We start from the raw sequence: 23,713 nt of genomic DNA on the forward strand, positions 1-23,713 counted from the left end.
ATGTCAATTGGGTTATCCCTCAGCTGAGGTGAGGGGATGTGTGGCATACAACTTTTGTTCGTGAAACTAGCATAGGAATGCCATCAGTCTTGTAGAGTGTAAAATTGACACAGGAACCCAGTCTTTGATATACCGAAGTGGCTAGGTTTGCCACAGCCTGATTACCGCCTGCCCTGACCCTGATCTACGTTTATGGACTTTGCCTGACTAAGCTTTTGTCTGATCAGCCTCTGGCCTCCCAGCATCCACTGGGTGTATTGTGTCACCTGGAGGTCAGTCCAGTGGGTTAACACTCTGGTCCCGATTCCCTCGTGTTCCAATTCCCATCTGAGGTAGCACCTGGTACACCCCTCGGGAAAGTCGTCACCATCAGAGGTATCATGTGAAGAATGAGGGGTGTGCTTAGACATCGTCCCCAGGGGGAGTTGGTCATGTGGGGCAGCGGTTTCTCACCCGCTGGTCATAACAGCTACCTCTTGAGGAAGAATGGCACACGAGGCAGTTGGTCCAGGCGAACCAGGGAGGGAGTACCAGTGCAAGGTACTGTCGTAGTCAGCACGCCGAGTCATAAACAGGAGCAACAGTACAGGCCTGAAGGATGAGGCAGCGGCCAAGTCAAACAAGCAATGGGTCAGGGCAGGCAGAACAGGTCAGACAATCCAGGTCAACAGGAGAGTTGAGGCAAGCATCAAACAGGTAGTGGAGTCCAGAAACAAGCATGAATCGGGTATACAGGAACACAAGCATAAATAACAGCAATCTTTGGAGGGCACAAGAACCTTGACGCTCAGGCATCTGGGAAGGGGGCTGGAACACACTTATAGGTGCAGGAGGGCTACGATTGGTCAGCATAGTCACATGTGCTAAACCCACAAATCAGAAGAAGTGAAGTGCGCTGGCCGTAAGGAAGTGCTACAGAGAAAAAGTTGGAAGCATGCTGTGCCCAGGGCTGTAAGGAAACCGTGATGTGGATTCCAGGGCGGATAATGGCTGCAAGGACAGATCCCAGGACTGCGGAGGTGAATGGGGAAACATCGGCAGCAGATCACCGCCGAACATGGAGCCCGGGATCGCAGCGGAACATCGGCGGACAGCAACCGCTGTAGCTAAAAATACTGTATGTTATACTGCTTTTACATGTTACATGATTGTATCGCTGCGCTGGGATCCTAGGATCTAATCCAACCAAGGACAACATCTGCATGGAGTTTGTATGTTCTCTGGGTACTCTGGTTTTCCTCCCTCAGGCACACTGATATGGACCTTAGATTGTGAGCCCCATTGGGGACAGCTTGATGCTCATGTCTGTAAAGTGTAGCGCTATATAAGTGCATAAAATAAATAAATTGCACTGTACACTAGTGGTAGTAAAAGGATAATGGACAGAGCTGAACTGAGTCAGAGGTCACATCACCTGTGACCTCATGCTAGTGAACAAGCTCCCCATAGTAAATAAACAGATCTGCCTGAGAAGACAAGAGTAGAGGCTCAGGATCAGAAGAAGGGGAGGGAGAACTGGGAGATGCCTTATCTGAGATTACAGTAACCTGTTGCCTCCTGTGAGAAACTTGTAACCGTCAAGTTTGTTGCCCATGAGTCCAGTAAAAATCTGTTGTTGAAATGTAACTGTGCCCGACTGCTTCCCTCCACCATTATTTAGTGGGAAACCATGTATACAGGTCTAAAAGATCTTCCATAAGAACTGACCACCTTACAAACTAGAAGGCCATCTCCACAGTCTATCATAAACATTTCAAGCTTAGGCTAATATGAACAATATAATTTCACAAATATGAGATAATTAATATTTCTAGAATATGGATAAAACCACCAACGAACTGGTCTTCTGACAATAGTGCGTGCGATGAAGATTCCCAGGAGGGCCTCTTGTCATTATATAAAATTGCTTCATTTCTGTAATTGGAAACAACACATCTGCTCTTCAGCATCACAGGTCATGTCAGGTAAGACACAGCAGGGTTTACATGAAATTCCTACACCCAGATATCATCAGCTTTTCATTCCAAGAAGTCAACCTGGATATGGACAGATCTGATGGTCATCTATGACGAATGACTACAAACTATTATCATTTGTAATATTCTGTACCTCACTGTATTTTGTGTAAAATACAGCAAACCTATTGACGCTGCTTCCATAGTATCTTCTTTTTTTAACCATAGGACAAACTGTGTAGCTCCCCTGCAGCATGTGACCTGTTCATTATTTTCTATTGATCCCTCAATCTGCTGGTAGCTAGTTTAGGAGCTGTGAGAGACATGACACTGGGTTGCTGGTCCTGAGTGACTGCTGAATGATGTGCAGAGGACAGGCGTTAAGTGGCTCTTACTAGAAGAGTAGGTGCTCAATTTCTCAGGTTCCTTCGTCTCCGACCTTCTGCAATTCTATACTTGGTGCAGGTGTAGTTACGATTGCAGGGTAGTAGCTGTAGGTTATCGATTATTTGGAGTAAAATAACCTTATTTAGGAGCTGTCTGCAGAATCATGAAGACTGGTAATTCACCAGTCACCATGTACTTAGAATGGCAGGTGAGTAGTAATGACACTATCAGAGAACACAGCACCAGCGATCAAACACATGGCTCCATCTTCAATGGTCTGGATGATGAGAGAGGTGCACAGCTAATCACAATAAGCTGGCAGACAGTGTTACATACAGGGTTAAAAATGACTATGGTACAGAGCAGTTTGTCTATGGGGGCATCTCCCCACCAATGTCTACCACATGTCGCTCTGCCCTAAAGCTCCTAGCCCCCAGTCACTACCACCACAGACATGCCACATTCCATGAGTTAGTAGTATTGGGACCACAATGGGAGAAAACGGTTTTCAGAGGCGCTAATTCGTGACCAACAGGTAGAGTATGAATGAGACTGAGAGTTACAGGTATCACAAGTGTGGGGAATTACTCTGGTAGACAGGGGTGCGGGTGCAGTATAGAGGCAAATGGAGTCCAGGCAATAAAGAAAAAAGAGCATTTATTTCTCAGTTGCTCAAACAGAAAAAACAGAACAGTCACTTGGTGTTAATTCACACACAAAATAACAGTGAGCTTCACCTGGCTCCTTTATTGGAATGAGTCCTGTCCTGGCCGATCGCACAGCCATATAAAGATTTCCCTCAGGATGCTGTACGCCTGTGTCGGGGTCCAGGCCTCAGCTCCCCACACTGCAAACAACCACCCAGGCTCACAGTGACTTCCTTCCTTCTCCTCCCAGCTGAAGTTGCTGCCTGGGAATTGAAATCCCAGTTCCAAAACCTGGTCCTAGAATGTGGGGAGTAGACACCCGCCCAACTCTTTACCTAATCCCAATAAAAGCCGGCCCGGATTTGGCTTTGCAGCCACACTAAGTATTAAAGGTGTCAACAGCTTCTGCTGTTAACACATAAAATCCGGCTCTTACCTCAACGAGGCCAGGAATCTCGGTGACACGTATCTGCCATCCATTACGATACCCTGCACCTTACCACATACCCCCCCCCCCCCTTTGTTCAACCCTGAGGGGGTGGACACATGAAAAACAGTGAACCCGGTAGAGGGCATTCCCCTCTTTGGCCTGGCTCATCCACTTGAGAGGGGAGTGGTCAGTCACCAGGCGGAAGCTTCTGCCCAACAGATAGTAACGGAGAGCCTCGAGTGCCCATTTGATGGCGAGGCACTCCCTCTCCACTATACTATACCTGGTCTCGGCAGGGGTGAGTTTACGGCTGAGAAAGACAACGGGATGCTCCTCCCCGTTGACTTCCTGAGACAGTACAGCCCCAAGGCCAACCTCAGAGGCGTCGGTCTGAACCATGAACTCCTTCTTGAAATCGGGGGTTACCAAAACCGGGGACCCACACAGGGCCGACTTCAAAGAGGAGAAAGCCTTTTCTGTCTGTTCATTCCAGTGGACTGTCCCTGACTTACGCCCCTTTAATAACCCTGTCAGTGGCGCAGCTATTGTGGCAAAGTGGGGCACAAACCTCATGTAATATCCCACAATTCCCAGGAACAATTTTACCTGCCGAGTAGTGATGGGCCGGGGCCAATTTCTGATTGCCTCAATTTTGTGTACCTGAGGTTTTATAACTCCACGACCAATTACATATCCCAGGTACTTGGCCTCCTCTAACCCTACTGCGCATTTTTTTGGATTCGCGGTTAAGCCTGCCTTCCTAAGGGAGTCCACTACAGCCTGCACCTTAGGTAAATGAATGACTCTCCCAGTCGGTACTGTGGACGAGGATATCGTCCAAGTAGGCCAAGGCGTACTCACGATAGGGTCGCAGCACAATATCCATTAACCTTTGGAAAGTGGCGGGGGCTCCATGCAGACCAAAGGGTAACACCTTATACTGATACAGGCCTTGCGGTGTAACAAAAGCCGTTTTTTCTTTGGCAGACTCCGTTAAGGGTACCTGCCAGTACCCTTTGGTGAGGTCTAGCACAGAAAAATACCGGGCTTGTCCTAATCTCTCAATCATCTCATCCACACGGGGCATAGGGTACGCGTCAAATTTGGAGACTTAATTTAACTGTGCAGTTCGGGTTCGCTCAACACTAATGGTGGCCACTCATGAAATGCCATGCAATACAGTTTGCAGGAGTGGAAGCGGCTCTTATAAAATGTCTTTTCATTCTGTCCTACATAGGGGGTCACAAGCAAACAGTCCAAAATCTGACTATACGTTTTCTGATACTCCAGCTCAAGTAAATGGGGCTGTTTTTGGAACTTAACAACCATGTTTTTCTAATCCTGGCCTAATGGCCATGCCAATAATATAGTATTGAAGAAGTCTTGAGTTACTTTCATCCTGTTCCTCTTATTTTTAGGCTGGCAGGAGGCTACGATGGGGGCTACATTCAAAGATGGATCTTTAAGTGCTAGGTCTGCCATTGCAGGCAGATAAATGGGGGAGGGCTCCTGTTGCAGCCAGTTGTCTTACAGGAAAAGCTAAGCCTGAAACCAGATCTGAGTTGTAGGCCTCATGGATACGGCCGTTGTCCGGCCGTGGCCGTATTGCGGCCAGCAAACAGCGGGTCAGCAATATGCGGGCAACGGCCATGTGCTCCTCACATCACCGATGCGGACTCATTCACTTGAACTGGTCCGCAATCCGGAGCTGCGGTGCGAAACGGAGGCACAGAAGCACTACGGAGTGCTTCCGTGGTGTTTCTGTCCATGCCACCGCACCGCAAAAAAATAGAACATGTTTTTTTACAGTGCGGATGGATCATGGACCCATCCAAGTTGAAAGGGTCTAGATCCGTCCCGGCCATCGCACGGATGTTGCCCGTGCACTGGGACTGCAAATTGCGGTCCGCAATGCACGGAATGGCCACACAATGGCCGTGTGCATGAGGCCTTATGAGGAGGAAGATAAAATGGTTTATTTCTTTTAGTTTTCCTCTGTCTTCTGCTCTCTAGGAAATGGAAAAGAGAAATCAATCAACAATTACAGAATTTCTCCTCTTGGGATTTGGAAACCTCCACAACTTCAAGATTTTAGTTTTTACTTTGTGTTTGATCATCCACATCATGGCTTTGACAGCAAATTATCTGGTAATTGTCCTGGTTGGGGTCACAAAGAGCCTCCATTCCCCCATGTACTTCTTCCTCAGCCAGTTGTCCTTGTCGGAGATTCTGTTCACAAGTAACATTGTGCCCAACATGTTATGGCTGATACTGAAGGGAGGAGGAAAAGTATCAGTTATCCGGTGTTTATTCAAGTTCTACTTATTGAGTGTTCTAACGGTTGCTCAGTGCTTTCTATTGGCAGCTATGTCCTTTGATCGGCATGTGGCCATCTGTAGACCATTACACTATGCAACCATTATGACCTTCACACATCAGCTTCAGATGATCATCTCCTGCTGGTTGTTAGGTTTCACCTTGGCCCTTTTTGTATACATTTTCTTGAGCAAGCTAAATTTTTGTGGCCTGGACACCATCAATCACTTCTACTGTGACATTGCTCCTGTTCTGCAATTGTCCTGCTCCAGTACTTCTTCTGTAGAACTAGTCCTTGCTCTGATAGCATTTCCCGTCCTTTTATTACCATTCATGTTTATCATAGTCACCTACATTTCCATCATTCAGACCATCCTCAGAATTCCCTCCAGCACTGGAAGACACAAAGCCTTCTCCACCTGCAGCTCCCACCTTATCATTGTGTGCATGTACTACGGGACACTGTCATCCATTTATATCTTCCCACCAAGAGATAATTCCATAAATCTGAACAAAGGTCTATCTGTTCTATACACACTGGTGACTCCATTGTTTAACCCTTTAATCTACTGCTTGAGAAACCAGGATATTAGAGGCGCCATTTTCAAATACATTCAATATTTAAAGCTGCGTAAAGCAATGGACACCTAGGGACATGAGTCCATAGTCCCGCTCTTACTGTAGAGAACCCTTTCCCATATTATTCTCTGAAGTACCTTACTCCACATGTCATGAACATTCCACCACTAAGGCATATTTTTTCATGGGCTGTGCAAGCTTAATATTTTGAACCCTGCCCAGATCTCTTATGTCTTTTTTACATGGTGGAGCTTAAAAGTGAATCCTGTATTTTGAGATGGCCCAGAAGCGGGTGAATGGACACATGAATTTGCTGCAGAAAATTTCTGCAACTAAAAATCAGCTTCATGTATGTGAATGGGGTTGCTTCTGCTCATGGATTTCTGCAAAGTAAGTCCCATTCAGATAAGCGGAAGAGTCACAGGAACTTTTGACTGAATTCACCTTTAAGCATCTATTGACAGTCTACATCGGAGGTTGGCTTCATCAGTGAAATTTCAAAGATCCGAGCAGCACTGCTCTTATGGAAGTAACACAATATGAAGGTTGACTGAAAGAAGGAGGATAGCCAAGAATCTGTAGGGAGAGGTTCTACAATGGGCGATGGTCAAAGTAATGATGGGTCTGGGGATTCGAGGTCTATGGGAAAGTAAGAGATCATGCTTATCTAGATCGTAAAGAATAACATTACATATATTCAAAGGTCAAAATTTCCACTAACAAAAGCAAAGAGCATAGTCCTCCTCAGGGACCCTGCACTGCCCCTTTGTTTTTGAACCTAAGGACTAGTTCCTACATCAGTGATTTGGTCAATGTTTTCCATTAGTTATTGTGAGCCAAAACCAAGTGAGGGTCCAGAACAAAGAACAGGTCCAAATCTTTACATTATACCTTATCTCTGTGTCGTCACCACTCCTGGTTTTGGTTCACAATCGCTGATGGAAATCAATGTCCAAATCACTAAAGTGTTTACTTGGCCTAAGGTTCAAGAACAAAGGGGCAGTACCGGGACCTTGAGGAGGACTATGCCCCTTGCATTTGTTGACCACAAACGTCATACAGCCACTTACCACATGGTTTGCCACTCTCTTGGACAGCACACCCATCTTCTGAAATATTCAGTGTTCAGCAAGCACCTGAGGAGGCAGTGAAGTGAGTTACATGGAGGGGATCCGTGTGGGATATGCAATACCCCAGACCTTAGGGTATCTGCAATGGTTATGTTATAAATTGTTATAGTAAGTACACCAGTAGATGGGGTATGGATGGTGTGGTTGGCAGGGACATGGTTAACCACCCTGTTTGTCCCCTCTAGGTAGCAGTGGGCTGGTCGGGCTTCCTGCCATGATGGGGAGTTCTAGCCAGGACAGCGAGGAGGGTCTTAGGGATCATCAAGAGATCCAATTCTCCTAGGAGACCACTAGTCTAGAGAGACTGCAAGAGCACCAGGATAACTGAAAAGCTTCAGCAGAGAGACCAGTGCAGCGTCCCACATATGTGTGTGTAAAAGGGACACTTTAAACATCTGCCTATTTATGAATTTATTTTCATTGTATGGTATTTCCTATTATCACATAATATATATGGTTGGAGTGTGCTAGCTTAGAGGAGAGTTAACAGGAAGTGAAGTCAGTTAGTACAGAGTGGATTGTAGAGAGGAGAAGCAAGTGTATGGAGAGAAACAGGCATCGTCCACCATGTAGTCCGCTATTTCTACCCCTTTGTCATGGCCAGGCTAAGGGAGTACAGCGAACATTTATCTACAGCAGCCAAGCACCAGACAGTAAGTCTATGTCTAAATATGAAGCAAGCCTACTGAGGGTTACAGCTGAATCCAGCCGATGGACCTCACCAGCACAAGTGCCTGAGAACAACTTTCCAAGAATGGATAATTAGTGCGCAGAATTGTCCTTATTCACTCAAAGCCTTCTGGGATATAGTGGAAACCTAAAAACCTGATTACTTCAGGAGAGCATCCTGTAGCAGAAGACTGATGTCTGCCACGAGGGAAAATACCCTTATTGGATAGCTCAAGATAAGTAGAAAACAGCATATTTAGTACCAGAGTGCTATAGTTGGGACTTAAAGAGGACCTTTCACCGGAGACTTAGGGCACTTGGTTATAGTAGGTGGAGTCTGCCCTTGTTCTGCTGGGCGTCTCCTTCTCTTAGGCTGTAGCGCTGGCCAATCGCAGCGCAGAGCTCACAGCCTAGGAGGTTTTTTCTCCCAGGCTGTGAGCTCTGCGATGCGATTGGCCAGCGCTACAGCCTAGGAGAAGGAGATGTGTAGTGTCCCACTAGGTGAAGGTGGGCACTGCACAAAAGGGGTTAATGTGTCTGAATTGTATTTAATGTCATGTGTATGCATTTTCCCTATGTTAACTGGGTGTCAGGCCTATTAGGGTGTAGTTTAGCCTCCCAGACGTTAGAGGGAGCTAGAGAGCCCTAGATATATATAGGAAGGCCCAGGCAGGGGAGAGTTAGTTCATTCCAGGGGACTAGAGGAGTTACTTCGTCCACCTGAAGCTCCTGAGGCTAGAATTAGCTCAGTAGAGACACCCCAGTCGCAGGACAGAACCTCCTGGGAGAAACCACAGCCCTGCAGCAATAAAGCAAGTATACTACAGGCAAAGATAAGTAACCCTGATAGGCAGATGCTTTAGGAAGAAAAGCAAGGATTTAATACGAGAGGAAGATATATATATACCAAGGATTTAAGCCACCATTTAGGCATCCGGGCCTTGGGATTGAAACCAGACAGGAGTTCTAGAAAGGAACAGTGTACGCTATTTCTGAGGAAAGGTACAACCTGATTCTGAGTGCATTGTGGATTTACCCTCTGAGTATCTTGCATAATTAATACCTGCCATCTTGTGGAGTAAGCCTGCTTGTAAAGCTGTAATCTAAAGGACTGTGTTACCATCTATATGTACAAAGTTGGACTGTTCAGTAAAGCAACGTTTGGTTCACTATACCACCTGTGCACCTCAATTATTCCAACTATAAATCGGTGTGCCACCGTCACAGGCACTGGCGTCACGAATCCAAAAGGGACCTTGCCCCAGGCACTTAAAATACTTGTAACATCCAGGGCACCTCACACAACATCAGGCCTGGTCCCCACATACCGAGTGTGCCCCAGAGGAACTGTGTCTACCTCTCTTTCACTGCTGCATGCCTGCCCAGGGTTCTCCAAATACAGTGAGCAACCCTCGAATGCCCGTAACCTCGACCTCACTTCGCTATACCCTGCAGGTCTGGCGTGCTGCATAAATTGGCGTCACGAACAGGATTTACGGAACATTCCTGCGCCATTGCGGATATACAACGGTGTGCTAAAAATTGCCTTAAAAGTGACAAAGCCCTATTGTTTTATTCAAAATTGCCAAGGAACTGAAAAATTTGCGGTGTGAAGATAGTATTTTCTGGACTGTGTGCTGCTTGTTTAAGCCACCGCTTGCTGTCAGTGAATAGACAGCCATTTTGCCACTTAAACCTGAGGTGGATTGCAAGTGCACCCGGTGAACTGTTTGGCGCGAAAAAGAGGACTTTGGCGCCAAAAGAACCAGGCGGAGTCATCACCCAGCCGGCGAGAAGGAAGAACACCGCCCTGTCTGGAGAAAAAGGTGCCGCCTACCTGAGTCCCGGAGCTACGAGAGGCCGCGCCCACCTGCTGACGCGGTACGCAAGACGTCCGACGCCCGTAGCCACGCATCTCGCGAGACTTGGAGCGAGCACCACCGGAGTGAGTACCAACGTAGAACTGTTGTCGGCTCTTCTATTTACCTTACCGGAACGTTCTCGACCCCTGCCAGGGCACCAGAGGGACTCCCGTTAGTGACCAAAGGCTTCTCTGTGAAAAAAAAAAAGTTATTACCATTGCCGCTCGGTCCGCTCCGCTACATTTAAAGGGCCATACCCACCTAGCAGCATCATGTCCACCCCTGAGGAAATCGGACAGGTGGCCCCAGTCTCCTGAAGTCTCCCCAGCCCACCCTAGGGCCCCTGCCGCCGCGGCACCGCCAAGCCTGATGCCGCTAACTATGCCGTACTATTTTGGGGCCCCCTGGTTCCCCCGTTATTCCGGGGAAGCTCACAAGTTAAAGGACTTTAGGGAGCAGATATTGGCCTTGTTCCGGTTTTACCCCATAACTGCTGAACAGCAAATGGAGATCCTCCTAGCTCAGTTGGAAGGGGCCGCCCGCAGGGAAGTCATGTCGTGGCCCCGCTCTGAGAAAAGTAGCCTGGAACAGATCTTTGATCGCTTGGGCACCACATTTGAGGCCAGAACGGTGTCAGAAGTTAAAATGCGTTTCTTCAGCAGAAAGCAGCAGCCTGGAGAGTCGCTCCGTGATTTTGCCCTGTCCTTACAAGAGACACTGAGAGCTGTAGTCCAAGTGGATCCTAAAGAAGCTGAGGACCAGGACCGGACTCTTAGAGAGCAATTCATTGCGGGCGTAAGTAATGAGCATTTAAAGGGCCAGCTACGCATGTTGTCAGCTCAACCCCCCCACTGTGCATTTCTGGACTTTAAGGAATTGGCCATCAGTATATTAGGCCAGAACCCTGCTCCAGGGCCAGCAGCCTCCTATGAACCCCAGGCTTGTCAGCCCAAGACTGTGAATGTGGGGTCTGCAGGGGTCAGTCAGGCCACCCAAGCTCTAGTCACAGATGTAGTGGCAGCCCTCATGGAGCAAGTGAACCATCTTACTCTAAGTCTAGAGAAGGTGTGTAAGAAGATAGAGGAGTGGGAGAGACCATTGTTACTAGAAGATGAAGGTCCTTTTCCTCCAAGGCTCCCACCTGCATATGGAGACGTATACCCAAAAGAGCCTGATGGGCGACCGAGTTACCGGTCCAGAAGTAGAAAGCAGCCTGTCTGTCATCATTGTAAGAAATATGGACATACTGAATCCATGTGCTGGCAGTTAAACTGGGCAACCCCTGAGGCAGAGGTCCGCCCCTCGGGAGGTAGAACAGTAGGTACAAAGGATCCAAGCTGGATGCCTAAGTATGTAGGATCCCGTCCAAAAATTAATATATGTATCAACGGGATATCCTTTGAAGCCCTGTTGGACACTGGGTCACAGGTCACCACCATTCAACGGCCTGCCTTTGACAAGTTCTGGGATCCAAGTCTCCTCACCCAGCCACCAGAGTCCTGGCTAGATATCATTGACAGAAACGGTAAGCCAGTGAAAGTGCATGGGTATTGGGAACCTACCCTTCAGGTGGGAGAAGCCACCCTGCCACAGCAAGGCGTGATTGTGGTACAAGCAGGAGATAAAGGAGGACACCCTGTGATATTAGGGACTAACGTTCTGAAAAATTGTTACTCTGAAGTGCTTGACGCATTGAATCAAACTATATCTTCAGCCTCACCTGCTTCCAGAAGAGTTATTCAAAAGACTATTAGTGTGCTGTGTGCTCAACAAAAGTTCGCCAACAAGAAAGGAGAAATTTGCACTGTCCGGATCCGGGATAACCGACCGGTAATTCTGCCTCCAAATTCCCAGATCATCCTGTGGTGCCGTGCGGTGTTAGGGATCCAGGGCCAGGACTATCAAGCCCTAGTGGAACCTATTCCCTTTGAAAATCATCCCTTCGTACGGACAGCCAAGAGCATGGTGACTGTGTCTCAAGGTAAAGTGCCTGTCCGTTTAATTAACTTTGGTGATCATCCCGTTACTCTCCTTAAACACTGCCCCGTTGCTCAGCTTTTTCAAGTGTCTTTCCAGGATGTGATCCGTCTGCCCGCCACGGAGGCGTTCCAGACCACACAGAGCAGCAGCACCCCTTCAACATCCTGGTGGGAAGAACTACATGTGGGGGACGAATCCACCCCAAAGGAGCAGATAGAGGGAGTCCTGAAGCTGGTGAAGGAGCACCACCAGGCTTTCAGCAAGCACTCCACGGACTACGGAGAGGTCAGTGTAATCAAACACACTATACCCACTGGCTCTCATCCTCCTATTAAGGAGAGGCACAGACCCATACCGCCTACTACCTATCAGTCTGTGAAAGAGATGATAAAAGAGATGAAAGACTCTAATATAATCTGGGACAGTCATAGTCCCTGGGCTGCGCCCCTAGTACTTGTCCGTAAAAAAGACGGCAGCATAAGGTTCTGCGTGGATTACAGAAAAATTAATCAAATCACCCACAAAGATGCATATCCATTGCCACGCATTGAAGAGTCCTTGACTGCCCTGGGGTCATCAGCCTATTTCTCCACCTTGGACTTAACCAGCGGGTACTGGCAAGTACCCATGGCCCCAGAAGATCGAGAAAAGACTGCTTTCACTACACCTATGGGCCTGTTTGAATTCAATTATATGCCGTTTGGACTATGTAACGCTCCAGGAACGTTCCAGAGGCTGATGGAACGTTGCTTAGGCCATAGGAATTTTGAGACTGTACTCTTGTATCTGGATGACGTCATTGTATACTCCAAGACGTATGAGGACCATCTAAAGCACCTGGGTGAGGTGTTTCAAGTTCTTGCTAAATATGGCCTCAAAATCAAGCCGTCCAAGTGCCACCTACTGAAACCAGCGGTCAAATACCTTGGGCACGTTGTCAGTGCCGAAGGAATACAGCCTGATCCTGATAAACTTGCTGCTGTCCGCAACTGGCCTACTCCAACGACCGTGAAAGAGGTGAGAAGCTTTCTCAGTTTTGCAGGGTACTACAGGCGTTTCATCCTGCATTTCGCACAAATTGCGGATCCCATCCAGGAACTGTTGAGGAGGCATCCAAAGAAGAGCCCGAAAACTCCTATTCCTGTTGAATGGAACCAAGAACGAGAAATTGCCTTCCAACTCCTAAAGAAGAAGTTGACTGAACCCCCTGTTCTGGGTTACCCAGATTATCAGAAGCCATTCCTCCTCTACACGGATGCCAGTAAAAGAGGCCTGGGGGCCGTGTTGGCTCAAGTGCAAGACAACAAAGAAAGGGTAATTGCCTACGCCAGCAGATCCCTGAAGGGAGCTGAAAAGAATGACCAGAATTACAGTTCTTTCAAGCTGGAGTTTCTTGCCTTAGTGTGGGCTGTGACTGAAAAGTTCAAAGACTATCTCGCTGCCACACCATTTGTTGCCTTCACGGACAATAATCCCCTGGCGCATCTGAACACGGCCAAGTTAGGGGCACTGGAGCAAAGATGGGCCTCCCGCCTTGCCAACTATGACTTTACTGTGAAGTACCGGGCAGGCCGCTCCAATGATAATGCTGATGCCCTGTCGCGGCTTCCCACTACAGAGGCCCCAGATGAGCTGAAAGATGCCTGGGAAGAAGTGGAAATGCCCGCATTCTACAATAAATTCGCCCAGCAGGATAATATCCGTACTGAAAATCTCCCTGCTGCTGATCCTCCCTCATCAGATGATCCTGAGTCCAGAGGCGATCAAGAAAGATGGTTTAAGCTCCAGTCTGAAAGTAGAGTCCTCGGTGAACTGCTCGACTTCCTTACCAGTGGGAAAATCCCTGAGAGAATCCGCAGGAAGAGTGCAGACCTAGAACTAGTGAGACACTAGTGAGACTGTGGAGACATCGCCACCAACTATTCCTTCAAAGAGGCCTGTTGCTCAGAAGGAGTCTGGATCCAGTGTCCTGTGATAGAGTTTACCAAATTCTCCTGCCACGTCGGGATGCCAGCCTGGTACTGGACATGTACCACAACCAGTCCGGACACTTCGGTGTACAGAAGACTGAGGAGATTCTATTGGATTGGGATGAGAGAGGATATCGAAAAATGGTGCCGAGAATTCACTGCCTGTGCTGTGGGGCGGACTGAATGCCATGACCAGAGGGCGCCTCTCCATCCTATTGTAAGTACAGCTCCTTTAGAACTTGTCGCGATTGATCATGTGAAGTTGGAGCCGAGTCGCTCTGGGTATACTTATGCCATGACTATAATTGATCACTTCACCAAGTTTGTCGTAGCAGTTCCTGTGAAAGACCTGACAGCCAAGACCACAGCGGAGGCGTTCTGGAAGCATTTCCTGTTGCCCTACGGCTGCCCAGAGAGGATCCTCACGGACCAAGGGTCTGCGTTTGAGTCCCAGCTGTTCCAGGAGATGTGTCTGCTGCACAACTGCCAGAAAGTCCGGACCACCGCCTATCATCCGCAAGGTAACGGACTCTGCGAAAAAATTAATAAGACTCTCATTGAAATGTTGAGAGCAGTACCCCCTGAGACGAGGGGTGATTGGCCTACTCTGTTGCCGCAGCTCATGTACACTTACAACAACACCATCCATTGTTCCACCGGCTACACCCTGTTCTATTTAATGCCGACAAGGGAGATTGCCTGCAGATCACTCCCTGGGTGTCCAGGTGCCGGATGTAATCAACCCACTGCCCAGGACCGATTGGGTAGTGGAGCATCAAAGGCGTCTCCTCAATGCTAAGGAGATTGTCCAAGAACGGATGGAGATTGTTCGTGAGAGGCAGCAGAAGGACTATGACCAGACTGCCCATGCGGGACCCCTGGCTCTGGGAGACAAGGTATGGTTGAGAAACAACCACCGGACCAGCAAGTTGGACAGCAAGTGGGAAAGGATTCCCTACCTTATTACTGCCATACCCAATGCTGCAGCCCACATATACCAAGTCTCCAGAGAAGGAAAAGGTCCCCAAGTCGTTCACAGGAACCGTCTCAAGTCCTGTATAGAAGGAGAACCAGCGGCGGAGGAGATGGAGCCTGAGCCTTCTGAGGAAGAATTGCCGGCTCCACCTATGGACCCTATGCAGGCTGTGGAGAACTTGATCCACGATAAAGAGCCACTCCACTGGGCCCTCATGCCTTGGCTGAATTTGCTGGTTCCTGCTCCTGTTCCTGTTGGTCTCCCGTCTCAGGAGACTTCACCTCCGAGAGCTCCTGAAGAAGTTCCAGAGGCGGTGAGTTCCCTTGACCTTCCTGAGTCCAGGCAGGAAGGATCTCCGCCACTAAGGAGGTCTACACGTTCTACCAGGGGACGCCCACCTGTGAGGTTTGAGGACTACATCATGGGCCCAGGTAGCCCCTCACGGGAAACCCCTGTTTAACTCTGTTGCAAACCTGGGTACGGACTCATATTTGTTCCTTGAGCCTCCAAGAACTTTTAAATTGTTTTACCTTTATCTATTGTTCTATTATGGACATTTTGCACTTATGGACTATCCTGGTAATACTGATACGCTGCACCAGGTCAGCGCCCCTGTTCCCTCACACTATCCTGAGAGAAGAGAACGACGCCCCTTTTCACCGTTACTTGTTCCTAAGCCAGTGGAACTGCCTGATTTATGCATATAATGTATTTTTGCAAATGTAGATGTATTTTTCCTGCTTTGCATTATTTTCTCTTTTTCAGGTGCAGTATCCAGCTGGGCAGGGCCCCTCCATGTTACGCCGAGGACGGGCAACGTTATAGCGTGGTTGTATGTAGTGTCCCACTAGGTGAAGGTGGGCACTGCACAAAAGGGGTTAATGTGTCTGAATTGTATTTAATGTCATGTGTATGCATTTTCCCTATGTTAACTGGGTGTCAGGCCTATTAGGGTGTAGTTTAGCCTCCCAGACGTTAGAGGGAGCTAGAGAGTCCTAGATATATATAGGAAGGCCCAGGCAGGGGAGAGTTAGTTCATTCCAGGAGACTAGAGGAGTTACTTCGTCCACCTGAAGCTCCTGAGGCTAGGATTAGCTCAGTAGAGACACCCCAGTCGCAGGACAGAACCTCCTGGGAGAAACCACAGCCCTGCAGCAATAAAGCAAGTATACTACAGGCAAAGATAAGTAACCCTGATAGGCAGATGCTTTAGGAAGAAAAGCAAGGATTTAATACGAGAGGAAGATATATATATATACCAAGGATTTAAGCCACCATTTAGGCATCCGGGCCTTGGGATTGAAACCAGACAGGAGTTCTAGAAAGGAACAGTGTACGCTATTTCTGAGGAAAGGTACAACCTGATTCTGAGTGCATTGTGGATTTACCCTCTGAGTATCTTGCATAATTAATACCTGACATCTTGTGGAGTAAGCCTGCTTGTAAAGCTGTAATCTAAAGGACTGTGTTACCATCTATACACTGTGCGCAGAATTATTAGGCAAATGAGTATTTTGACCACATCATCCTCTTTATGCATGTTGTCTTACTCCAAGCTGTATAGGCTCGAAAGCCTACTACCAATTAAGCATATTAGGTGATGTGCATCTCTGTAATGAGAAGGGGTGTGGTCTAATGGCATCAACACCCTATATCAGGTGTACATAATTATTAGGCAACTTCCTTTCCTTTGGCAAAATGGGTCAAAAGAAGGACTTGACAGGCTCAGAAAAGTCAAAAATAGTGAGATATCTTGCAGAGGGATGCAGCACTCTTAAAATTGCAAAGCTTCTGAAGCGTGATCATCGAACAATCAAGCGTTTCATTCAAAATAGTCAACAGGGTCGCAAGAAGCGTGTGGAAAAACCAAGGCGCAAAATAACTGCCCATGAACTGAGAAAAGTCAAGCGTGCAGCTGCCAAGATGCCACTTGCCACCAGTTTGGCCATATTTCAGAGCTGCAACATCACTGGAGTGCCCAAAAGCACAAGGTGTGCAATACTCAGAGACATGGCCAAGGTAAGAAAGGCTGAAAGACGACCACCACTGAACAAGACACACAAGCTGAAACGTCAAGACTGGGCCAAGAAATATCTCAAGACTGATTTTTCTAAGGTTTTATGGACTGATGAAATGAGAGTGAGTCTTGATGGGCCAGATGGATGGGCCCGTGGCTGGATTGGTAAAGGGCAGAGAGCTCCAGTCCGACTCAGACGCCAGCAAGGTGGAGGTGGAGTACTGGTTTGGGCTGGTATCATCAAAGATGAGCTTGTGGGGCCTTTTCGGGTTGAGGATGGAGTCAAGCTCAACTCCCAGTCCTACTGCCAGTTTCTGGAAGACACCTTCTTCAAGCAGTGGTACAGGAAGAAGTCTGCATCCTTCAAGAAAAACATGATTTTCATGCAGGACAATGCTCCATCACACGCGTCCAAGTACTCCACAGCGTGGCTGGCAAGAAAGGGTATAAAAGAAGAAAATCTAATGACATGGCCTCCTTGTTCACCTGATCTGAACCCCATTGAGAACCTGTGGTCCATCATCAAATGTGAGATTTACAAGGAGGGAAAACAGTACACCTCTCTGAACAGTGTCTGGGAGGCTGTGGTTGCTGCTGCACGCAATGTTGATGGTGAACAGATCAAAACACTGACAGAATCCATGGATGGCAGGCTTTTGAGTGTCCTTGCAAAGAAAGGTGGCTATATTGGTCACTGATTTGTTTTTGTTTTGTTTTTGAATGTCAGAAATGTATATTTGTGAATGTTGAGATGTTATATTGGTTTCACTGGTAAAAATAAATAATTGAAATGGGTATATATTTGTTTTTTGTTAAGTTGCCTAATAATTATGTACAGTAATAGTCACCTGCACACACAGATATCCCCCTAAAATAGCTAAAACTAAAAACAAACTAAAAACTACTTCCAAAAATATTCAGCTTTGATATTAATTAGTTTTTTGGGTTCATTGAGAACATGGTTGTTGTTCAATAATAAAATTAATCCTCAAAAATACAACTTGCCTAATAATTCTGCACTCCCTGTATGTACAAAGTTGGACTGTTCAGTAAAGCAACGTTTGGTTCACTATACCATCTGTGTACCTCAATTATTCCAACTATAAATCGGTGTGCCACCGTTACAGGCACTGGCGTCACGAATCCAAAAGGGACCTTGCCCCAGGCACTCAAAATACCTGTAACATCCAGGGCACCTCACACAACATCAGGCCTGGTCCCCACATACCGAGTGTGCCCCAGAGGAACTGTGTCTACCTCTCTTTCACTGCCGCATGCCTGCCCAGGGTTCTCCAAATACAGTGAGCAACCCTCGATTGCCCGTAACCGTGACCTCACTTCGCTATACCCTGCAGGTCTGGCGTGCTGCAGATGCCCAGCAGAACAAGGGCAGACTCCGCCTACTATAACCAAGTCCCCGAACATACCGGAGGACATAACGGGATAACGGAGCGGCGCCCAGGGATAATAGTAAGTGCAGTGAGATCCCCGGGCGCCGCTGTATATGTCAGGATACTTAGTTCACAATGTCAGGATCGGTGAAAGGTCCTCTTTAAAAGTAAATATACTCAGTCTTTGCCTGTCAAGTAACAACATTAGAAAATCCGTCCATTGACAATTGCCTAAACCTGATATAAGGATTACAATTACCTTAACATCTGAATCATTACTGGTGCCATATGGATGCACTTTATTGATGCACTGTAACATCTGCCTTGAGACTATTAATTCAAGTAAATGTTCAATTGTTTTACAACAACTGACTCTTCATTACTACTACTACACTCCAGATTTGCACCTTACGGTGCTGGCGTCACGAACACAGGGGCCCAGCCACCAAAGCACCTTAAACACCTACACCATCAAGGGCACCTCAACTTCCATCTGGCTGGTGTTCCCTACAATAGAGAGTGCCCCGGAGGATTTAGTGCTGTCTTCCCATCCACTGCACGCCTTAATTGTGAGTACTACTATCCTCGGCACCTCATCACTAGTACACTCACTCAACCACTACACCCCTGTGGTTCGGACGTTGCACCAGCGAGACACAACTTTCCAGACCCTGCTGCAGGTGAGGGACTACGGTTCAGACATCCACCATCTATATAGCAACCAGGCCATAACAACTCAAAACCTGCATTACTCAGTGGACATATATATAATCATGGGGAAGCTTACAGCTGTTAGCCAGAAGGGCAAAGTAGAGTTATCTGCAACATAGCATATGTGAGGTGCCATAAATTGCCACCTGACACCATACCTCATCATCTGCGCACACAAACTGCACTTTGTACCTACTACAGTTGGATGTACTACCAGTTATATTTTGCACTGAGAAAAGATAGAATTGTATTCTTTTACTTCTGGCTTGAGTCTTTAAACCAGTTTCCACTGCACCGATCCTGAAGGAGCAACAGTCTGGGGGAGTACACAGTGACACCACACCTTATCAGGGCCACTACCACTCTCATCCTCTGCACCAGCTCCTCAGGGATTTGTTGCAGATTCTAAGTGGTGTACTGCATAGATATACAAGCAGTGATCTGTACAGGATAGAGCTGTGATCTAGTGGGGAGTACAATACAATACATATAACAGATAGGTGGTCTTTTGGGGAAATGATGTATACATAGCAATGATTTTTGGATAGAGATAGAGCTGTGTTCTCCTAGGGATACTGTGCACAAAAAGCAGTGATCTGTTGTGGATATTGTATACACAGAGAAGGGATTCTCGAATTACATTCCCTAGTAAGTATGAGCAAACCCAAACTTCACCGGGTTCGCTGTTCAGGTGGGTTAGGAATTCTAGGTTCCGTTATAACGGAATATAACGGAATATTTCAACGGAATACAAAAATAGGCATTATATTTTGAGCAGTCATAAAAGAAGTCTTTGGCGAAGCATAAAGGATCCGTCTGGTTTCTGTTTTGCAGGACTTTGTTTTCCGTCCTGCATAACGGAAACCAGATGAATCCATTATGCTTGGCCATAGACTTCTATTATGGCTCCTGGAGCTTCACTGAACGTCCACCTAGCGCTTGGAGCATCATTTACATGTCATAGGATGCTTTTTGGAAGTGTCTCTTGACTCAACATCTGTGGGTGCTTTCCCATGGAAGACGCTCACAGTAATAAACCGGATTGTGTAAAATTGCAGGAGGAGGAGGTGACCAGGAGAGCCAAGCGTGATGATGACCATGCTGAGATCCTTCTGCACATGAATCACATCCTCTCTCAGGAGCATAACTAGAAGGCTGAGCCCCACAGCAAAAATGTCCCCCCCGCTGAGCAACTTCCCTGCAACCCTACTCCAATGGCTAACCAAGATCTCCCACACTTGCCAAATTCCCCCACGCACTCAGTAGTTATGTTTTCTCAATCCATCCTCACAGTAGTACTCCTCCTTAATACCCCTACAAAGTAATGCTCACCCTTAAAGGGGTATTCTGGTTGTTTCAAGTTATCCTCTATCCTCGGGATAGGTGATAAGTATTAGATCAGTGTGGTTCCTACCCCTGGGACCCCCACCAATCCTGAGAAAGGTGGCCCCGTACCTCCTGCAGCCCCCCCTGAAAAAACAGAGTGGACGTTTGGGCATGCGTGCAGCCACTTCATTCATTTCTATGGGAGTTCTGGAGTCAGCTCTTCAATATCTCCAGAATTCCCATAGAAATTAATAGAGCGGCCACACCCATGCCCGACCGCCAGCTCTGTTCATTTCAGGGGGCTGCAGGGGGGTATGGGGCTCCCATTCTCGTGATCAGTGCCGATTCCTTTGGTAGTACCCCCACCAATGTAATAGTTATCCCCTATTCTGTGCATAGGGGATAACTGGAATACCCCCACACAGTAGTGCTCCCCCTAATATAAATGAAGGCCCCCAATGTTGTGAATAAAATACAATTCTGTATTATTTATCCAGCCCTGATGAGAGGAGCACATCCCACTCTTCCCAGCAGGCACCATGCAGGGGCATAATGAGGACAGGCCGGGGATGATCATCTACTCAGTCCAGCAGATAATGTCACTACATCACCCCTGCTGGAGAAAGCACAGCCAGGGAATGAGGACCGGGCTGTAATGGATGACAGACATTGGCTGGGCCTCGGCTGGGCACACACACTGTAGTCATGATTACTGTGTCTGCACAGGAAGTAGGTGGGCCACTTTCAAAACCCCAAAAATGAGGACATCACACTCTCCAAGAGAAGGACATCACACCCTCCAAGAGCATCTGGTGGCATTAGAGGCGGAGCTTGTTAAGAGCTCATTTGCATAATTTCTCCCAGAATTCCAGAGGAACATGCATGGCCTATAAGTCTCTTCACACCGACTAGGGCGCTCTCTCCCCAAAGAGAGATAGTACCCCCCAAATCCTCCAAGAGCAGGACATCACACCTTCCAAGAGGAGTGTCAGGACCAGAGGATGTGGATGCTCTGGGTCAGCTGATAGGTGACTAGGAATTAGCCCAATATTGCTGACTCCCAGAGTCAGGACACTGGTGTTTACACCATTCACCCAGAAAGCAGCTAACTGCAGGAGTCCAACAAAGGCAGAGTAACGGAACAGATGCTCTTTACTGGCAGAAGGTAGACAAAAGTCACAAAACAAAGTTCAGAGTAATACGGTATACTGGTTCAGGTGGACTCACAGTCAGGCAGTGCATGGTCAGAGATCCAGAAAAACTTACAGATGACGGCAGGCAGAATCGAAGTCAGGCAATGCAGGGGTCAATAGTCCAGGTAATCCAAGTAGCAGACAGAAGGCAGAATCTTATTTAGGCAATACAGGGGTCAAGGCTGGAGGAAGACAGGCAAGGAAGGTCAGGGTTCATTGGCAAAAGTCCAGTACATAGCAGGGCAGAGCAGCAAGCTTTAGCAGAGGTTAGCAGGTATAACAACAATGGTTGGGTTCTTTATGGTCAGTGAAGCCGCCTTAAATACCAGTAACCCTGCCTCCGGACGGAGTCAGTAATCAGGAAGTGTGCTCTCCTATAACTAGGGGAGCGGTGCACGCGCGTGTGCTACAGCGCAAGACGACACTTGGCAGTTAGGGCGGATGCGACTGTATGCTGGCGGGCACCTGCCCTCGAAGTAGGCCAGAGCTGGGACCTATGGCACTGCAGTGTGCAGACAACGGTCTGCCACACTGTTGTGACACCACAGCACAGGCCGAATACTGACAGTACCCCCCCTCTTACGTCCCCTCCTCCACACAGCCAACTTGGAGAGGAATTCAATAAGAGAGGGCATGAATATTCTCCTCAGGTTCCCAAGAGCTCTCTTCAGGCCCGTAGCCCTTCCAGTCCACCAAATAAAAGTTCTTACCCCTGATGATCCGGCCTCCACAACGTTCACCCAGTGTGCCATCAGGAAAATGTAGCGTCCCTGGCCAAATGCACTTGTCCATGTGTCCGCAGTTAAGTGGACCTTCCCAGTAACTGCGTTGGTCAGGGAACGTGTGATATTTCGGGACACATGTTGGTGTAAGGCGGGCACGGCACACCTTGAAAAATAGTGGCGGCTGGGGACAGAGTACCGCAGGACGGCCCCTGACATCAGGCTGCGGAAGGCCTCAGGGTCCACAAGCCTAAATGGCAACATTTCCAGGGCCAGTAATTTTGAAAGGTGTGCATTTAGTGCTATGGCCTGTTAGGCTGGGTATTTGCGCTAGCGTTCAAATGCCTGGGGTAAGGACATTTGGATGCTGCGCTTGGACAGGGAAGTGGATGTGGTCGCTGATGGTGCTTGCGAAGGTCCAGGTGCAGGGCAGGAGGCATCCTCGCCTGCGCGTTTGACAGCCAATTGGCCAGCACGTACCATAGGGTAAGAGGAGGCAGTGGTGTGACCCGCAGACACAGATTGTGGACCCAGGCGTTCGTCCCACTTATTGCGGTGCTTGGATGCCATGTAGCGGATCATGCTGGTGGTGGTGAGGTTGCTAGTGTTCACGCCCCGGCTCATTTTCGTGTGGCACAGGTTGAAAACTACTATTCTTTTATCGTCCGCACTTTCCTCAAAAAAGCACCATACTGCGGAACACATACCTCTTGGCAAGGGAGATTTCCGCAAGGGGGTGCTCCGTTGAACAGTTCTTCTCCTTTTGCTACCCCACTGCCTCATCAACCTCTTGAAACAGTAATTGCGGTTGACTTATTGGCAACTGTGTCTCATCATCATACACCTCATTAAACACTAATTGCCGTTCCCAACTGTCATATTCTTGTGACTGTGGATGCTCAAGAGGTTGAGAATCAGGGCACAAGATCTCATTTCCCTCTTCAAGTGTGTTTGGTGAGAAGGCCAAATCAAGTAATGGCGATTAAAAGAGCTCCTTGGAATATCCGAGTGTGGGATCACTTGTTTGGCCAGACTCTCCATGGTGGGAGGAAGGAGAATCAGGGTGAATATTCTGTTGACCAGACTCTTGGCTACCAAGAATGTGGAAGCTTAACCGACTGGAAGTATTATCTGCTGCAATCTAACTGACTACCTGGTCGCACTGGTCTAACTTCAAGAGTTTTGTCCTGTGACGACCTGCAAACTGGGACAGGAAGCCAAGTATTGTGGATGATTGTTTTTCTTGTGCTCTGGCAGCAGGCACAGATTCAACACGCCCAGGGCCAAGGCCTCTGCGTGAACCATCAGCATCATGGCCACTTCCCAGTCTCTTAATTCTCGCCTTCCTTATATTAAATGTTATATGCACGCTTCATACACAAGATGTGGCACAGATGTCACAGTTCACAGCAAGCACGGTATATGGAAAAAGTACGCAAAAGTAAGAAAAAA

General features: G+C 47.8%; 1 protein-coding gene across 1 annotated transcript; it reads left to right on the plus strand.

Annotated features, from left to right (window-relative positions):
• The first annotated feature begins 5,435 nt into the window (after positions 1–5,435).
• Positions 5,436–6,386, plus strand: LOC120989049 (olfactory receptor 11L1-like). Its single transcript, XM_040416906.1, has one exon. The coding sequence runs from the start codon at positions 5,436–5,438 to the stop codon at positions 6,384–6,386; it is 951 nt and encodes a 316-aa protein (XP_040272840.1).
• Positions 6,387–23,713: the final 17,327 nt, after the last annotated feature.

This window comes from Bufo bufo, chromosome 1, assembly GCF_905171765.1.
Source record: "Bufo bufo chromosome 1, aBufBuf1.1, whole genome shotgun sequence".
NCBI classification, from domain to species: domain Eukaryota; kingdom Metazoa; phylum Chordata; class Amphibia; order Anura; family Bufonidae; genus Bufo; species Bufo bufo.

Bases quoted from the DNA above. Each gene is read 5' to 3' on its own strand.
- LOC120989049 (XM_040416906.1), top strand. From the start codon at position 5,436: ATGGAAAAGAGAAATCAATCAACAATTACAGAATTTCTCCTCTTGGGA.